The sequence below is a fragment of the Sminthopsis crassicaudata genome, chromosome 6 (assembly GCF_048593235.1).
Source record: "Sminthopsis crassicaudata isolate SCR6 chromosome 6, ASM4859323v1, whole genome shotgun sequence".
In the NCBI taxonomy this organism is placed as follows: Eukaryota; Metazoa; Chordata; class Mammalia; order Dasyuromorphia; family Dasyuridae; genus Sminthopsis; species Sminthopsis crassicaudata.
The window spans coordinates 148595992-148613685 of record NC_133622.1 but is presented as its reverse complement, the minus strand read 5'-3'; the positions used below and the strand labels follow the sequence as shown (position 1 = coordinate 148613685).

Genomic DNA, 17694 nt, shown 5'->3' with positions numbered 1-17694 from the left:
ATGTGTAATATATAGCCTACAGGTTAATGAGTAATCACAATATTAGCCAATATTGTATGGATAACGTTTAATTTGAAGAGAAAAATTAGAGATTACAACATAATTATCATTATACCATTGAATGCCAGGAATTAATGAACTCTTCATGTATGTGGGTGAGATTTCTCCATAAGTAAGTAAAATTCATCCTGTTAGTTCTCTACAAAATCTGAGGATACGACATAGGGGGAAAAAAAGCATTGCACTTGAAATAAAAAAATGTTAGCTCAAGTCTAGTTCCACTATTTGCTTTGTGATCTTGGGCAAATCATTGAATCTCTCCAAGCTTCAATTTACACATGTGTAAGGTGGGATTAATTGCCCATATGGGGAAGATATTGGATGTGTTCTACTAAGACCAAGAGGATACAACTGTGAAAAATTCAGAATTAGACTTAGATTTAATAGGAAGTAAATTTTTCTATTATAATTGTCTATAAATAGAATGTCTTTGGAAATAGTAAAAATTTGTGAAGACATAGAAAGTAAAACCCGGATGGTCACTTATCATAGATCTCCTGTTCAAAAGTGGGTAAAGCTAGATGATCCCCCATATTCCCACTGACTTTTGAGATTCTAGACTACTTTCCTCAAGATATTGAACTTATCAAATGAGATAATGCATGTGAAAATGCAAAATGAACTTTTATAATTAGGTTGATGAATAATAAGATTCTGGAGCTAGCACAGTCCTTGATACATAGCATGCACTTAATAAATACGTGTAGATTGATTGTCCAGATAATGTGGAAATCACCAAATTGTGATCATATAAATGTTATTATCTAATGATTTTTTTAAAAGTCAATTTGTAATCGAAATGGGAAAATCAAATTCAAATGAAGAAAACTATTCAGGACCTTTTGAAATCCAGTTTGAAAGAAAGTTATTAGTAATTTAGGCATAACTTATTTGTACTTGTGATAAGTATAATAAATGAAACAATAAAATTATTGGAAAGTATTTATGAAACATTAAGAATTTAAATATTTGACTTCTATGAATTAGGGAGGCAGAAAAAGTACAACTTTTATACTTCAGTTGGTTTATATTATTTCTTTCAAGTGAGAATAAGTTATTTTTAATGGTTGGTTTATTTTTCCTTCCTCCCCCACCCGGGGCTATAATCTTCCATAAAATCTTCTTCCATGCCTCATTTTGGCATAGAGGTGACCCTGAGTTTTTGAAGGCTTTGTCAGCAGAGCACAAGTTCTGGCAGGTTGTACTATATTGGAAAAGCTTCAAATTTATGAATGAGTGACAGACTGTGTCTGTTTTCCAAGGATCAATTTAGTTAATTTCGGAGAGGTATAGCATGAGTGGTCTGGCCATCTGCCCATGATAGGGGGAGGGGATACATTCATTAAATGAAGAAAATTAACAATTACTTTCAATTCTATTGGGGCCCCATTCTTCTTTTATGATAACGGAGAGTGGGGAGGAAAGGTGGGAATCATAGTTTTTAGACCAATGATAATTTCAGTTTGCTGATAAATACTTGAAATATGAGCCTCTTGAAATAGCCAAATTTATTTCTGGGACAGATGAATCCTACCAATAATGACATTTTTACTATTATTATAACCAAGAGAAAGAAATAGCAGATACATGGAATTTCTTGTGTTTATAGGTATTCCTTGGAGTAATTTAACAGGGAAAAAAAGGAATTGATATGGTGGATTTTATGCTATACACAAAAGCTACAAGAAATATTTCAAGTAAAAGTGATACATTGCACTATTAATAATAAGTATTTATAAAAAAAGACCACCATGAAAAGAAATAATTGCAATTTATATAACAATGAAAGAAATTAATGAGTTCAACAGCTTATGGATTGAAAAAAAAAAAAAAAAAAAGATCCACACATCTGTATGATGAATACTTCATGCTTTCTAAAATAAGGGGGTAGTAAGCACTGAATGTGGAGTACACTAAATAACAACATATGGAACAAAATTGGTTTTTTGACAGGTAAGAAAAGACCTGTTATTGATATAGGCGTTATACCTGAGTCAACTTTTTATAGTCAGGCCATAGATTTGAAACTAAAATCAGAATGAAAAGAAAAAGAAGACTAAGACAATTATATGAGATGAATATAAATTATTAAACTCTATATTAAAAAGTAATTGAAAATGAAATATAAGAAATGAGCAACAGAAATGATATCAATACCAACTATAATAATTTCATGCAAAAGTTTAACCAACATATATTTCTTAGCATAACAAGGAGACCAAAAAAACTTATCCTTAGTCTTAAGACATCTTATTTATTTGCATAATACATAGATAGATAGTCATCAAAGATAATACTGGATGAAAATGTAAACTCATCTAGCAAATTTTGTGAAAAATAACAATGTATGAATATGAGAAGTGTCACCTCATAAAGCAAAGAAGGGCAGTGAAAAAGAAAGTCAATTTAAAGAAAGTGTGGCAATATATCATACCAAATGATCCAAGAATATTCAAAAATGAAAAATTTTCACCTAGCTGTTCTCCTGGATTTCATTGTAGCCTTCAGAAACTCAACATGCTACAAAATTACATCAACTCTAAAATGTACACCTCTTCAGCCCCTGAAACGCTTTTTTAGAAGAGAACAAAATGACATTTAAGAGAACGAAGAAGAGAAAAGTTATTGAAATGGACAAATATAGTGAAAGAAGATTATACTGGAAGTGATATAATTGTGTGGACATTAAGGGAGCAATTTACAAGGTTAATAAAAAAGTGGAAGATGATGCCAAAAGGATAGAAAATATATTAAACTTTGTTAGCATCAGAAAAAGTTAATCAAGAATAAGCATATCAATGACTATTGACATACATGTTTATTCTCCCATCTATTGAAACTAAAAACCTTTATGAGAGTAATCTATACATGAATTGAAGATACCCTTAACAAGGAGGATTACAGCTCAGAATGGGTTGGGGAAAGAAGGAAAAATAAAGCAACTATTCATAATAATTTATTCTCACTTCAGAAAAACAATATAAACAAAGTGAAGCCTAAAAGTTGTATTTTTCTGCCTTCCTAACTCATAGAAGTCAAGTATGCAAATTCTAAACATCTCACAAATGCCTTCTGATGACTTTATTGTTTCATTATCATACTTATCTACAAGTACTGATAAATTACACCCAAATTAGTAATAATTTTCTTTCAAACTGAACCAATATGTATATATTTTTTTTAATTTTAGAAGGTCTTGAGCATGCTTAATCCTCATCCCTGGGAATTAAGGTACTTTTAATTTTTTAATATCCAGGCAAGAAATAACACAGTAGTCTGAGTCTTCAATCCCTTGAGTTAATCAAGTTTCAAAAATGGTTTCAATGTCTTAAAAGAAAAAATAAATGTATTTCACAAAGGATTAGGGGGCTAGGATATTACTCACACCACAATAATTTATATGTTTGCAATAATCTGTACAGCTGAAACAGACCATACAGATAAACAATGATCTTGAGGAGATGGAAAGCAGGCTGGATTATGTTCAGAAATATCCATCTTGCCTCCTCTTTTGCTGATCCCAAGCTGCCCATGTAAATATAGCCTATTTTTCAACACTAGCATTTTGGGTGCTTAATGAAATTTAGCTGTGCTAAATTTAGCTGCTTCTGAAGAACAAAATAAGTATAACAAAGAAGGTAATGGAGAGGTACATGGTAAGTGTCATCAGGCTGAACACATAACCAATAAGGAACTCCAAAGTAGTGGAGTAAGGATATAAAATTATTTGCCAGAAGGAAAATATGGGCAGCACTCACAGAAAAATGAAGGATGAACAATGGACAGTCAACACAATCTGTTGATACTCTTATGGTATCAGGACATGTTGAGTGCAATGTTGGGGGGAATTTGGCAAGTTTGGGGAAGAATATGGACAAAAATCTCCAAGGATGGGCAGACAGACAAAAAGACTGCAATCTGAATCATTGGAGAGAGTTAATATGCAAACAACTTTATGTGTGTTCATATGTGCATATTCATATATTCATATGTACATACACACATTAATACATATACAGAGATATATATATGTTTGAAAAATTCTCAACCTTTTTATAAAGGAATATTTCGTTTAGAAGGCATAATTACACATGTAGAAACTCACACCTTCTTTACAAAATACATAGAAGGAATAATCTTCCTCCCTTCTGCACCATCCTAGTCTCTGGGATGGAGAAGATTAGGTTCCTACCTTAATTTAGTTCCTATAGAGCACAGGAGCACAGGTATGTATTAACATAAACACACACATATATAATGTAAATATGATGTAATCACAGAGTGAAGGCAATTAATGAAAGAGGAAATAAGGCTATAGAAAAGTCCATGTATCCTCAGGCACAGAAAAAAAAAAAAAACACAAATGAGTGAACTAAAAAAAAAAAAAAAAAAAAAAAAAAAAATCCTTTTAGAGAGATGGCCAAAAAAAAAAAAAAAAAAGGCCTCAAAAAAAAAAAAAAAAAAAACCAAACAAACAGTACAGAGATAAGGTCCTTGTGAAATGCAAAGACCCAAGTAAGGAACAAGGCTTGTGTTTGTTTGCCAGTATGGTCAATTCAAAACTAAAATTCCATGCCCTCATGTGTTTTCTACCAGATGGATCCCAGTACATTTGGGGACCTAACTGCATCTTATTAACTTCAGCAACATCTTGGGTGACGTTTTTGTAAGGCTAGTTCCGACCATTTCCTTGAGAGATAATTGCAAGCAGGAGTTTGCGGTACTGCTGTTCTGCAAAGACTATGATTTGCATCCACAAGAGAAATGCACAAAGGAGAAAGCGGAAAATCCAATTCTCCTGTCTGGAACATAATTTAAAACATTGTGCCTGGAAGCACTAGAGTGACATTAGATGTTTGTAGGACCTGCCATAATGGGCAGCATTCTCACACAGCTGCATAGAATCACAGGGCCCCCAAAAAACTCAGAGCTCTCTTCACTGTTTGGGAACAAAGGGCTCTGGATATGTCCTAGTCAGAAAGATCCCAGAAATCCCTGTGTGACTGGTAACCAAATCCAAGAAACTAGTTTATGAGAAATAAGAAACCATAAGTTGGCTCTAGGAGCATCAATACAGAATTCCAAAACCATAAAGAATCTTTCCTTATTGTTGTTGTTATTGTTATTGTAACAGCCATATTTTATTTTGTCCTTCTGAAGTCAGGTATTGAACTAAAATATCTCTAAGCTTCTTTCCAACTAGAAATTCTATGATTATAACACAAATAATCCATTGTATTTTATTCCAGGTACACCAGACAATGGAACTGACCAGTAAGTATAGCCATGTTTATTATGCTGAGGGTACTGATAAGAGTTGGCATCAGGTGCTATAGAAAGTTCACTAGCTTCATACGCATAGAATTCAGGTTCAAATTCTATGTGACTTATTTATCTATGTGGTCTTGGATATATCACTTTACCTTTCCTGTTCCTCATTTGTAAAATGATGAAGTTTGACTATCAATAAATCAATCAATAAGTTCCTGCTCTATGCCAGATATGGTGCTAAGCTCTGAACTACATGACCTCTAAAGTATTCTCTAGATCTATGACCCTAAAATCTATCATTTTTAAAGGAAAAGTATGTTAAAAAGACAAGAAATCTGAATTCTGAAAACCTTAAAGCAGATCCCAACACAAATATTAGTTGCAAAACCATGGGCTGAGTTAATTAATTTCCCTGAATCTCAATTTTCTCATTTTTGCTTCCAATTTCTAGGGGAGTTGTTATGAAAGTTTTTCGTTAAATTCAAAATATTGTAGAAATGCAAGCTATGTGCCTCTCTTTTCAGGAGAAGTACAGTACCACACAATAAACATTCATTTAGTGCCTAATTATTCCAGGCAAAATTTTTAAATCTGAGAATATAAATAAGGAAAAGAAAAAGAGTGCCTGCTTTTAAAAAGAACTTATACCTTTTAGAAGGCACTACACAAGAGGGGACATGGCAGAGGATACAGAAGTGAACAGAAAGCATACAACACTTTGGCAAATTAATAATTAAAGGTGTGTAGAAATTATAAGTATAAAGTAAGAATATTTAAAGACAGGATGCTATGTGGCAACATATTAAGAGCATACAGAAAATTTATCCTGAGAAAAAGGGAAATTTCTCAATATTAAGACAGAGACAGAGACAGAGACAGAGAGAGACAGAAAGAGAGAGGGAGGAAGAAGAGAGAGAAACAGAGAGAGAGAGAGAGAGAGAGAGAGAGAGAGAGAGAGAGAGAGAGAATACTGTGTAGCAGAGAATATGCTGGATTTTGGTTTGATTCCAATTTTTATACTTTATAGCACTGAGTTGAGTTGGGAAAAAATCAACCCAGCTAAATCATTATATTTTTCTGAGCCTCAGTTTCCTCATTTGTAAAATTGGAGGCTTGAATTCAGTGATTGCTAAGATCCCTTTCACCTTTAAATATATAATCTTATAATAAAATTTGCCCAAGGAAATTTGCAATAGATAAATGAGACTAAACCAAGCCCTGGGTAAATGCTTAAAGAATAATTGTACATGACACTTGGAAACTGACTTACATTGATAAAATAGTTGAAAGCAAAAAGATTGGCCATTAAAGCCAAGATGAGGGAGAAAATATCTAATTAGTTAGATACAAAAGAGAATAACACACCCAGATTTGAATGCACATATGTATTTACTCAAAGTTGAATTAACTTTAATCTAAAAAGATAGAAAATTATGGGTATTTATTTTTGGAGAATCAAAAAACTTTTTTAAAAAAGTCTCTTTCCATTCACTATACTTTCCCACATGAATTAAGAATGGAGAATTTGGAATAAAGATAGAAAGTGGAAACAGAGAGAGAAGAGAACAAGCATTTATTTAGTACCTACTGTGTGTCAATCATTATACTAAGCATTTTAAAAATATTTTCTTATCTGTTTTTCAAAACAATCCCAGAAGGTAGGGTGATTATTATTCCCATTTTACAGAAGCAAACAGAGAGTAAGTACTTGCCTGGGATCACATATCTAGTAACTATCTGAAACTGGCCTAACATATGACTCAACATCCAATGAGTCAAACTCCCAAAAAATACTCAGATCTTTGAGAACATTTGTACCTCCTTTACATTCTATTTCAGTACTGGAGACAATGACCTTTACTATGAATTTTGCTTGTGTTGGTCTTTGCTTTATCTGATGAATATTTTTGTATCAGAATGGAATAGAATTTTTTGTTTTGCTAAATGAGAGACCAAAAAGACGGTGTGTATGCTTGAAAGAACAGGCATGGTATCTACTATAGATACAGATAAATAGCTATCTAAATTTTTTTTGTTCATATTATGTACTTTTTTGCACATATAAATCATGCCAATTACTTTGGTCCTAACTTAATTTTTCTCATAAAAATAGGTCCCAATCAGATAAAGAAAGCGTTAAACTTCTCACTGTCAAGACAATATCTCCTGAGATCAGTAAGTACCTTTTTTAATTGTACATAAGGAGATTTTTGACTTAGATTTTGCTAATGTAAAAATGCCATAAAATCAACACTTTATAGGAAACAGCCAAGTAGGAATTCCAATAAATCAGAAATCATTTTAAGGCAAGATGAACAATGGGAATAACTTTGCTTAATGAAGATGCTGAACTAGATGACCTCAAAATGTATTTCAAGCCCTGCTGTGGATAAGAAGAGAGAAAGAGAGGTGACTAAAGAATTTCTAATGCCAATTATTTCAGGAATTATAAAAAACAGCTACATTTATTTTATTCTTCAACATTTACCCTTGGAGATGTGGGGACATCCGGAATGGAATCCAGGATATTAACTCTGTCCATCCTTTCATTCAATTAATTAATGGATATTTGTTAATTGCCTACCATGTGCCAGGTACTGGAGGATTAAAAAAAAAAGAAATATTTTTTGCTCCCGAGGAGTTTACACAAATGTTGTTAAGTAAATATATATACATATATATCCATACACATATGTGTATATGTATATATACATATAATGTATGTGTGTATGTGTACAAACACACCTTTTATTTAATTTTTACTTTATGGAATAAAACAAACATTTTCATAACAGTACAATAAAAAAAGATCATACCTGACACTACAAATCTACTGGGTACAACTTGCTATTCATTTCAAATATACAACAAAATTATCAGGTGAAGTATTTTTCTTTTTTTTCCTCCCTCCATACCCCTATCCAAGATCTGGCTACCATTACTATTATACTCAAATAGATATTTAGATATAGATGTAGTTATATATATATATATATATATATATATATATATATACATATATATATATATATATATATATATATATATATATATATATAAAATTAGTCAATACATACTTCTATTTGTATTTTTCTTGTATATATACAGTATATGTTTATACTGTATAATTAATTTGGGTATTTATAATGGCCAAACTAACGTATTCATTCAAAGTCATTGCTAAAATAATATTGATGCCACTATATACAATATTTTCTTGGTTCTGCTCACTTCATTCTTCATTATTTTGTGAAAGTCTTTCCATGTTTTTCTAAAATAATTAAGCTCATCATTTCTTATAATACAATAACATCCCATCATAATCATATACCACAACTTACTCAATTATTTCCCAATTAATAGACATTCCTGTAATTTCCAATTCTTTGCCACCACAAAGAGAGCTGCTGCAAATGTTTTAGAACATTTTTTTTCCTTTTTTCCCCTAATTATCTTTGAGAATAGACCAAATAGCACTATTGTTGGGTCAAAGGATACAGGTAGCGTAATATCTCTTTGAGCATAATTCCAGATTGCTCTTCAAAAATGGTTGGATCATTTTACAATCCCACAAAAAAAAATCCCACAAAAAATTCCAATTTTTCCACATCCTCTCTAACATTTGTCATTTTCCCCTTCTATCATTTTAGCCATTCTGGTAAGTATAAAATGGCATCTTAAGTTCTCTCTAATCAATAATGATTCAGAGCATTTTGTTATATGACTTTAAATTAGTTTTATTTCTTCATTGGAAAACTGCCTATTCATATCCTTTGTTCATTTATCAACGACATGATTTAATATAATATTCAAATATAATTTGGGGGAGAGGATACTAGTTACTGATGATAGCAAGATAGGTCTTGTGTAACAGGGGATACTTAAATTGAGCCTTAAGGATCCTAAGGGCAGAAGTAAAGGGACTTTGGGGCACCTCTCCAAAGCTCACAGAGATCAGAGATGGGAGAAGGAATGTTGTGATTGGGAAGATCAGTTTGAATAGGTCTTACTTAGATTGTGTGAAGGGGAACAATGTACAAAGTTGGTGAAGTCATCCTTTTAAGAATTTTAAATACCTAAAGCAAAAAAATTGTGCCTAGAGGTAAAAAGGAGCCACTAGAACTTTTTGACTGGTGGAGTGACAATGACTATCAGAAGAAGATGGAAAGAAGTGAGAAACTGGAGTCAGGAAAAATAATTAAGATGCTGTTGGAATGTTCTTTGATCATGATGATGAAGACTTCAATTAGGATGATGGCTACATGGATGGAACAAAGGGAATGGATTCAAGAGATCTTGGAGAGTTATTATCGGCAAAACTTAACAACTGATTAGATATGAAAGAGAAAGAAGAGTAAAGAATGAGTCATGGGAGTCAAGCAAACTGAATGATTGGTAATATGGTAGTGCTATCAAAAAAAAAACAAAAACAGGAAAAGAAGAGAACAAAGAAAGGTGTATTTGTAAGAAAAGACAATGAGCTTTGTTTTGGACATGTTAAATATCAAATGTCAGTGAAACATAGAACAGCTAAGTGGCACAGTAGATAAAGTGTCACATCTGGAGTGAGGGAGACTAATCTTGAGTTCAAATCTGGCCTCAGACTTAACTAGCTATGTGACTCTGAGCAAGTCATTTAACTCTATTTGCCTCAGTTTTCCTCATCTGTAAAATGAGCTGGAGAAAAAAAAATAGAAGACCACTCCAGTATATTTATCAAGAAACCCCCAAACAGAGTCATGAAGAGCCAGACTTTTCAGGCATGAGTGAAAAAATGACACATTTGCCCTTAACTTGAAACTTAATGATACTTACCAGCTAATAATAGCCATGTATAAGTAATTCAAGAATTATGAGCCCTAATTTCTCTATAAGAAAATTAAATACCTGTCAAAACCAGGGTACGAGGCTATAGTTAAGATTAAATGAAGCCTCACATATGATGCATTTTTCAAAACTTTAAATTTTAGTTATTATTATTAGAAAAAGTTGTCTTCAAATGCATTTCCTAAAACCTTTGTATTAAGTGTGAGATGGAAGGATTTTTAGCAAGGATTTATGGGAGGAAAGAGACATAGGAAAGAAAACGAATTTCCTATGTTCATGCCTTCCTTCTGGGTTTCCTTCCTAAATGTTTACTCTGTACAAATTGTCTTTTCTTTCCTAGAAATATGATTTAGCCTTGCTTCATTGTCAGACTTGTAAACTCAGATTTTTCTACTAGTAACTTTAGCATTTAGAACAGTACTTTATGTAAAACAAGTGTTAGATAAATGTTTTTTTTTTTTTTAATTTCCTCACTCACAAGGGAAGTATGAAAACATGGATTTCTCTCACTGTTTTTATGTGTGTCTATATGTGCTTGTGAAAGAAGAAAGAGATAGAGACAAAGGAGAGATATAGAAAAAGAGAGAGAGAAGACAGAAATAGACAGAGACAGAGAGAGAGACAGAGACAGAGAGATAGAGACAGAGACAGAGGCAGAGAGATAGAGACAGAGACAGAGACAAAGAGAGAGACAGACAGAGACAGAAAGACAGACAGAGACAAAGAGAGAAATTTTTTTCAATTGGGGCTGATAATTTCAATATTTCATATATCTTTCCTTTCTCTGTCTTTCCCCTGAAAATTATTATGGGACTAATTAAGAGTATGATTTTCTTTTTGGTTACTGTCCTGTCCTTTCTTTTCTTGCCTTTTTTCTCTCAAATATCTGATTTAAGCTGCCATACCCATCATAACAATCAATTCACTTTTAGCTTAGTAGGGATATACTTATCTTTAGTTCCACATTGCCTCTTCTTCTAATATTCTAAGGAATTTATTTTAGATGAAAATATATTAATAAAATACATATTATCATAAATTACCATAAATAATAAAATAATAACAGCACAACCTCCCAGTCAGAATATTTACTAATATGTGGATAGAAATTTAAAATTATGTATATTTCCAACTAACTAAAGTTGTCCTCCATGCTCTTTTTCTTGGCATGAACCAAATAAATAGACCTGCAATACAAGCCTTCATAGCTTAATTTGAGCTTTTATATAGGATTAAATTAAAGCCAGTAATATCTGTGACTAAATTAAAATGTGCCTAAATTAAAGGTATCTTTGGATTTCACAGGTACCTAGTTGGGAAATGAAGTAATTTCTCCCTTCATAGAACAGCTGGGTAGCACAGTGGATAGAGCCCAGGGATTGAAAGGAGGAGAACACAAGTTCAATTTTGACCTCATATTTATTAGCTACATGAATCTGCTCAAGATACTTAACCTCAGTTCCATCATTTGTAAAATGGGAATAATAATGGCACCTACCTCTGTAAACTGTTTCCTCTATATAAATGTTGTCCCATTACAAATTATTGCAAATACTGTGATCAGATCTTTTTATTTTAATAAAGCTTTTTAGTGACAAATAAGAGGTTCCCACATACTCCATTTCAAGTCAATCTGTCCAAGGGCTCTTTTTCATCTTTTTTTTTTTCCATACCCACTAAAAAGTCAAAAATGGGAATGCCTATAAGAATCTACCCTATTTGGGGTTATGGGGCTATTTTCCAATTAAAAATATTTCTTCAATAGTTTTCTGCCCCAAAACAACCATATTTATTTTTTTCTGAGAATATAATTAGAAGAATTAAGTAGGATTTCAGAAAGAAATTTACAGACTTCTCTCAATAAAACATTTTTGCAATTTCTAACATTAAATGAGCTAATATATAAATAATGAAAAGGTCCAGCATGCTAATGTACATATTTATAAATGTATTCATTCAAAAATATTTATTGAGTTCTAACTATGTGAAGAGTATCATGCAAAGTATCTTGAGCAATATAAAGATAAATAAGACATGTAGCTTGCCTTCAAGAAGCAGGGACAATTCTATGGGAAAAGAAGGGGGGGGAAGATAAGATATGTAAAAAATAAATGTAATAGAAGGCAAAATGTGAAATATGTCATAAGAGAAATAGAGATGTGAGTATTCAGGGGAAAGGAAAATCATTCTCTTAATGTAATCTTCACTAATCATATCCCTACCCATTGCCCTCAAATGGACTTAGTATTTGAGCTGAATCTGAAAATATGGATAGATTTTTATACAAAGGTATTACAGAAATACAGAAAGAAGAATCTTCCATGCCTAATATGATTCTTGGCACATAATAAGTGCTTAATAAAAGATTTTTCATTCATTCATTCATAAGAGGGGACTGAATTATAATGGTAGTAGTGAAGAAGGAAAGAAATAAGCAATTATTAAGCACCTACTCTGTGCCAGAAAATGCTTTAAATACTTTATAAATATTTCATTTGATTGTCTCAACAACCTTGTGAAGCAGATATATTACTATTATCCTCATTTTGTAGCTGAGGAAACTGAGACAGACAGCAATCAAATGACTTGTCCAGGATCACACCACCAGAAAATATCTAGGGAGGAGTTAAATTCAGTTAAATTTTGACACCAAATCCAACACTTTATCCACTGTGACACCCTACTAGCCAAGAGTTGAAAGGATAAGTGGATTTGAGAGAAAGGGATAGTAAGCAATATTAAATACTACATAGAATTCCAAGATGATGGGGTTGTTATCAGGTCATTAAATTTAATAACTATGTACTAAGAAAATTCTCAAACAACTACATAGAATCTCCAGAGGTATAGTTTTCCTCTTTTTCTCAACGACAACAAAGAAAAGCAAAGGCAAGTAAGTAGTCTCTCAAGCCACCAGAAACATTTCCAATTAATTTTCTGTAGCCCAATCCCATCAAAATCCTTGTCCCATGAGTATTTGAGTATGACAAACATGAAAAACTTCTTACATAAAATCTATTTATCCCACTTCCTTTTATGAGTTCCTTACTTGGCCAACATTCTTCATTGAATTTTTAAATGTTAATTCTGGGAATTTGAGACCATTTTTGATCAGAGGCAAAGAATATACACTCACAACTATATGAATATGTGAATAGATGTTTAGTTAATTGAAAAGAAGGAAAAGTGATTACGTGACAAATACCATATTAATCTGAATATAGGCTGTGAATATGAAACATATCCCTAAAAGTTTTTTAATGTGTATAGATAGATAGATAGATAGATATAGATATGTGTGTGTGTGTGTGTGTGTGTGTGTGTGTGTGTGTGTGTGTGTGTGTATGGAGAGAGAGAGAGAGAGAGAGAGAGAGAGAGAGAGAGAGAGAGAGAGAGAGAGAGAGAGAGAGAAGACCATGACATGCAAGTGAATTAGATTTAAGTGAGAGAGGACTGTGCACAGTAACCTACATCATATTCCCTTCCAGAGCCATCTGGATCCAGTGGTCAGATATAGATCAGAACAACTGGAGATAGTCCTGGATGCAGTGGATGACCTTGGACTTTTTAAGCTAAAGTCCTAAGGTCTTCAACAGGTCTCAGTTTCACTGAGGTCTTATGCATTTAGTGATTAAGACTAGGTAACAATTGAGGCAAATAATCTCCTCTTTCACTCAATCAAAAAAATTCTGAATAAATAAATAAATCTAGGAAGGAAGACCTTCAGGGTTTCTGGCCAAAGCTTATATACACATAAGCATATATGTGTGTGTATAGGTATGTATCTGTGTATAAACACATATATGTGAGTGTATGTATGTGTGTATAAACATACATAAATACGCATAAAGATATTTCAAAAGTCTTAGTGCAGTTCTAGGACAACTGCACAAAGATTTTGGGCACTCTATATATATATGTATATATAGAAATATATATATACATATGCATACATATACATATATGTGCATGTCTGTATATAAATTTAATAGACACTATACATACACATTAATATATTTATTTGGTGGGGAAAATATTTTTAACATATGTAGTCCATAGAAATTCTGTGATATCTTCATTTCAATTCACATTCTTACTGATAAGTCAGTTTCCAAGATTTTGACTATATATTCCTCAGAGTTCTAAGGGTATACTAGGAGGTCAGAGGTGATTCTCTAGTGTTATGAGCTTGAGCCCCACCTCCCCCTCCCTGGTATGTTTTTCTTCCAAATTTATCATTTAAAAATTATTCTTTTTGTATGGCCCTGGGCAAGTAACTTAACCCCAGTTGCCTCAGGAAAAAAATATTCATTTTTAATCAAATTTTTATTGAAGATTTTTATTTTCAAAACATATGCATGGATAATTTTTCAACATTGACATTTACATAGCCTTGTATTCCAAATTTTCCCCTTCTTCCCCATCCCCTCCCCTAGATGGCTAGTAATCCAGTATGTGTTAGACATGTTAAAATATATGTTAAACCTACTATATCTTAACATATTTATACAATTATCTTGCTGCATGAGAAAAATCAGATTAAAAAAAGAAAGAAAATGATTAAGAAAACAAAATGCAAACAAACAGCAACAAGAATAGTGAGAATGTTGAGTGTAGATGGCTCTCTTCATCACAAGATTATTGAAACTAGCCTCAGTCATCTCATTGTTGGAAAGAGTCATGTTCCATCAGAATTGATTGTCATATAATATTGTTGCCATATACAATGATCTCCTTGTTCTAGTCATTTAACTTAGCATCAGTTCCTATAAGTCTCTCCAGGCTTCTCTAAAATCATCCTGCTGATCATTTCTTATAGAACAATAATATTTCATAACATTCATATACCATAACTTATTCTGCATTCTCCAACTGACAGGCATCCACTCAGTTTCCACTTTCTTACCACTATAAAACAAAATGTGCCACAAACATTTTGGCACATGTGGGTCCCTTTCCCTCCTTTAAGATTTCTTTGAGATATAGGCCCAATAGAAACATTGCTGGGTAAAAGGATATGCACAGTTTGATAAATTTTTGATCATAGTTCAAAATTGCTCTCCAGAATAATTGGATCAGTTCACAATTCCACCAACAATGCATTGTTGTAATTTTCCCACAGTTTTCCTACATCTCCTCCAACATTCATCATTATCTTTTCCTGTCATCTTAGCCAATCTGAGAGGGATGTAGTGGTTTCTCAGAGTTATCTTCATTTGCATTTCTCTGATCAATAGTGATTTAGATCACTTTTTCATATTACTAGAAATGGTTTTAATTCCTTCATCTGCGAATTGTCTGTTCATATCCTTTGACCATTTATCAATTGGAGAATGCCTTGAGTTCTTATAAATTTGAGTCAGTTCTCTATAGATTATCTATTTGGTGTTCAATAATGAGCTTCAGTTCTTCTTTGGTCACAGATTCCTTCATTTTCCACAGATTTGAAAGGTAAACTATGTTCTTCTAATTTTCTTATAATATCGCTCTATGTCTAAATCATAAATCCATTTTTACTTTATCTTGGTATATGGTTTTAAGTGTGAATCAGTGCCTAGTTTCTGCCATACTTGTTTCCAATTTTCTCAGCAGTTTCTGTCAGATAATGAGTTCTTATATCAAAAGCTGGATTCTTTGGGTTTGTCAAACACTGGATTGCTATAGTTATTGACTATTTTATCCTGTACCTATTCCACTGATCGATTACTCTATTTTTTAGCCAACACCAAATTATTTTGATAACTGCTGCTTTATAATAATGACTGGCACAGCTAGCCTAAATAATTTTTAGCAAGAAGTATTAACATTAAGAACAATTTGTATAAAATACCTCCTTCTTTCCCCCAAAGTCTCTGACACACTAGCCCATGAATATGGGAAGAATCCAGTAGAAAGAGAGCATATGGGTCAAAGGGATATCTCATCACTCCAAGTTCATGGAAGTCCTTTTCTTCCATATGGATTTTGGTCTTCATGAAGATTGTCTCCAGTTGACTTGGGGACATTTGTTAGGACACTAATAAGAAGTCCAGCAACTGCTGAATTTTGAAAGAGAACATGGCTAAAGTCAAGCTAAGTCCTCTCCTTAAACAGTACCTTCCTGTCAAATGGTTTCTCTTCATAGAAAGCCACAGTTGCTCAAATTCTGGAAAATCTCCTATCCCAGCTGAATCTGGAATAGGTCCTTTTATACAGGACCTAGAGAGCATAATGAAATCCCAGAGCCAACTGGAACATTCGTCATCTGGCATCAATTTTTATTGAATGGCTTTTAATATTTTTTCATAAATACTCAAAGATTTTTGATTGACCACTGAGATGCACTAGCACTGAGATACAAAAGTGTCATGCTGAGTAGAGATAGTTTTAATACTACCCTCACATACACTTCTTTCCATTCAAATAAAGATGTTTTATATATGGCATAGTGGAAAGTGTTCTTGGCTCCAATGTAGAAAATATAAGCTCAAATCTTATCTCTGTAGTCTCAGACAATTCAGCTAACCTCCCTGTGCTTCAATTTCCTTCATTATAAAATGAGGCTAATAGTTCTTGAATTGACCACCTCATAGGATTATCAGGAAGACAGCAATTTGTAATCACTTGTAATCATAGAAATATGAGTCCTGTATCATCACTACTCTTTTTATCTTTGTCCTATTTACTGTAATTCTCTAAGAAAAGAACCATACAGTTTCTATGGAAGCCAGATTTTTGAGGGAAGAGGATGGAGAGTAAAAAGGAATAGGAAAAGGGGAGTGTAACATAATTTTAGACAAATATAGTTAGTATATACTTTTAAAATCAAGTCATGAGAATGCCCATTCCCATACTGAGGTATGTTGTACTTGCTATGAGAACTATGTAAATATTTATTTTTCTCTTCTGATTAAAGTATTCCAGCATATTTCAAAATCGTAAGATTACTGATCTCCTACTAGAAGTACATGCTGATAAATATTTAACAGATAACTGACTCTCCAGAAAAAAACAAGGTGTAATGTTCTCATTTGGTTTTCTGGAGGTCTTGGAGCAGCTTTCCTTTCAGCAGAACAATACCATGAGAATAGCCAGGTGTTAAAAATCCAAATCTTTTATTATCTCCTTCAAAATCTTGTCTCCTTGCCTAGGGCCCAGCTAGCTTTCTTGAGATCTTTCAGGAGTCTTGGTTTCAGTGGACAAATGCAGGAAGCCAGCCACCACAAAGTTGATGAAGATGGAAATGAATCTCTCTCTCCTTCCCTCTGAGAGCCTGAACTCCCCAACTTATATGTTCTACACTGAGTATAAACCAATCATTATATCACTAGGAAACCATTATTTGTTGTAAGATTAAATTAATCATACTGAACTTAGAGAACTATTAATCACCATGCTAAACTAGATAACCATTGTATTATCAATTCCACTGACTTAACACTTTGTAAAAATCCTTGTTTCAGAGTTCTGGCCCATAACATCTTCCTATTCTTCCAAGTCTTGGCAGAATTGCTGCTAAGCCTAGAGTCAGAAAGACAAATTCAAATTCAGCCTCAG

General features: G+C 32.8%; 1 protein-coding gene across 4 annotated transcripts in view; it reads left to right on the top strand.

The window, feature by feature from the left end:
• The window catches only part of EMCN (endomucin), a 149445-nt gene that overhangs the window by 112487 nt on the left and 19264 nt on the right, over positions 1 to 17694 (top strand). For all 4 annotated transcript variants that reach the window (XM_074276734.1, XM_074276736.1, XM_074276735.1 and 1 more), the window contains 2 exons: positions 5310 to 5334; positions 7445 to 7506. In XM_074276734.1, the coding sequence (XP_074132835.1) occupies positions 5310 to 5334; positions 7445 to 7506 (87 nt within the window). The remainder of the gene's footprint in view (positions 1 to 5309; positions 5335 to 7444; positions 7507 to 17694) is intronic.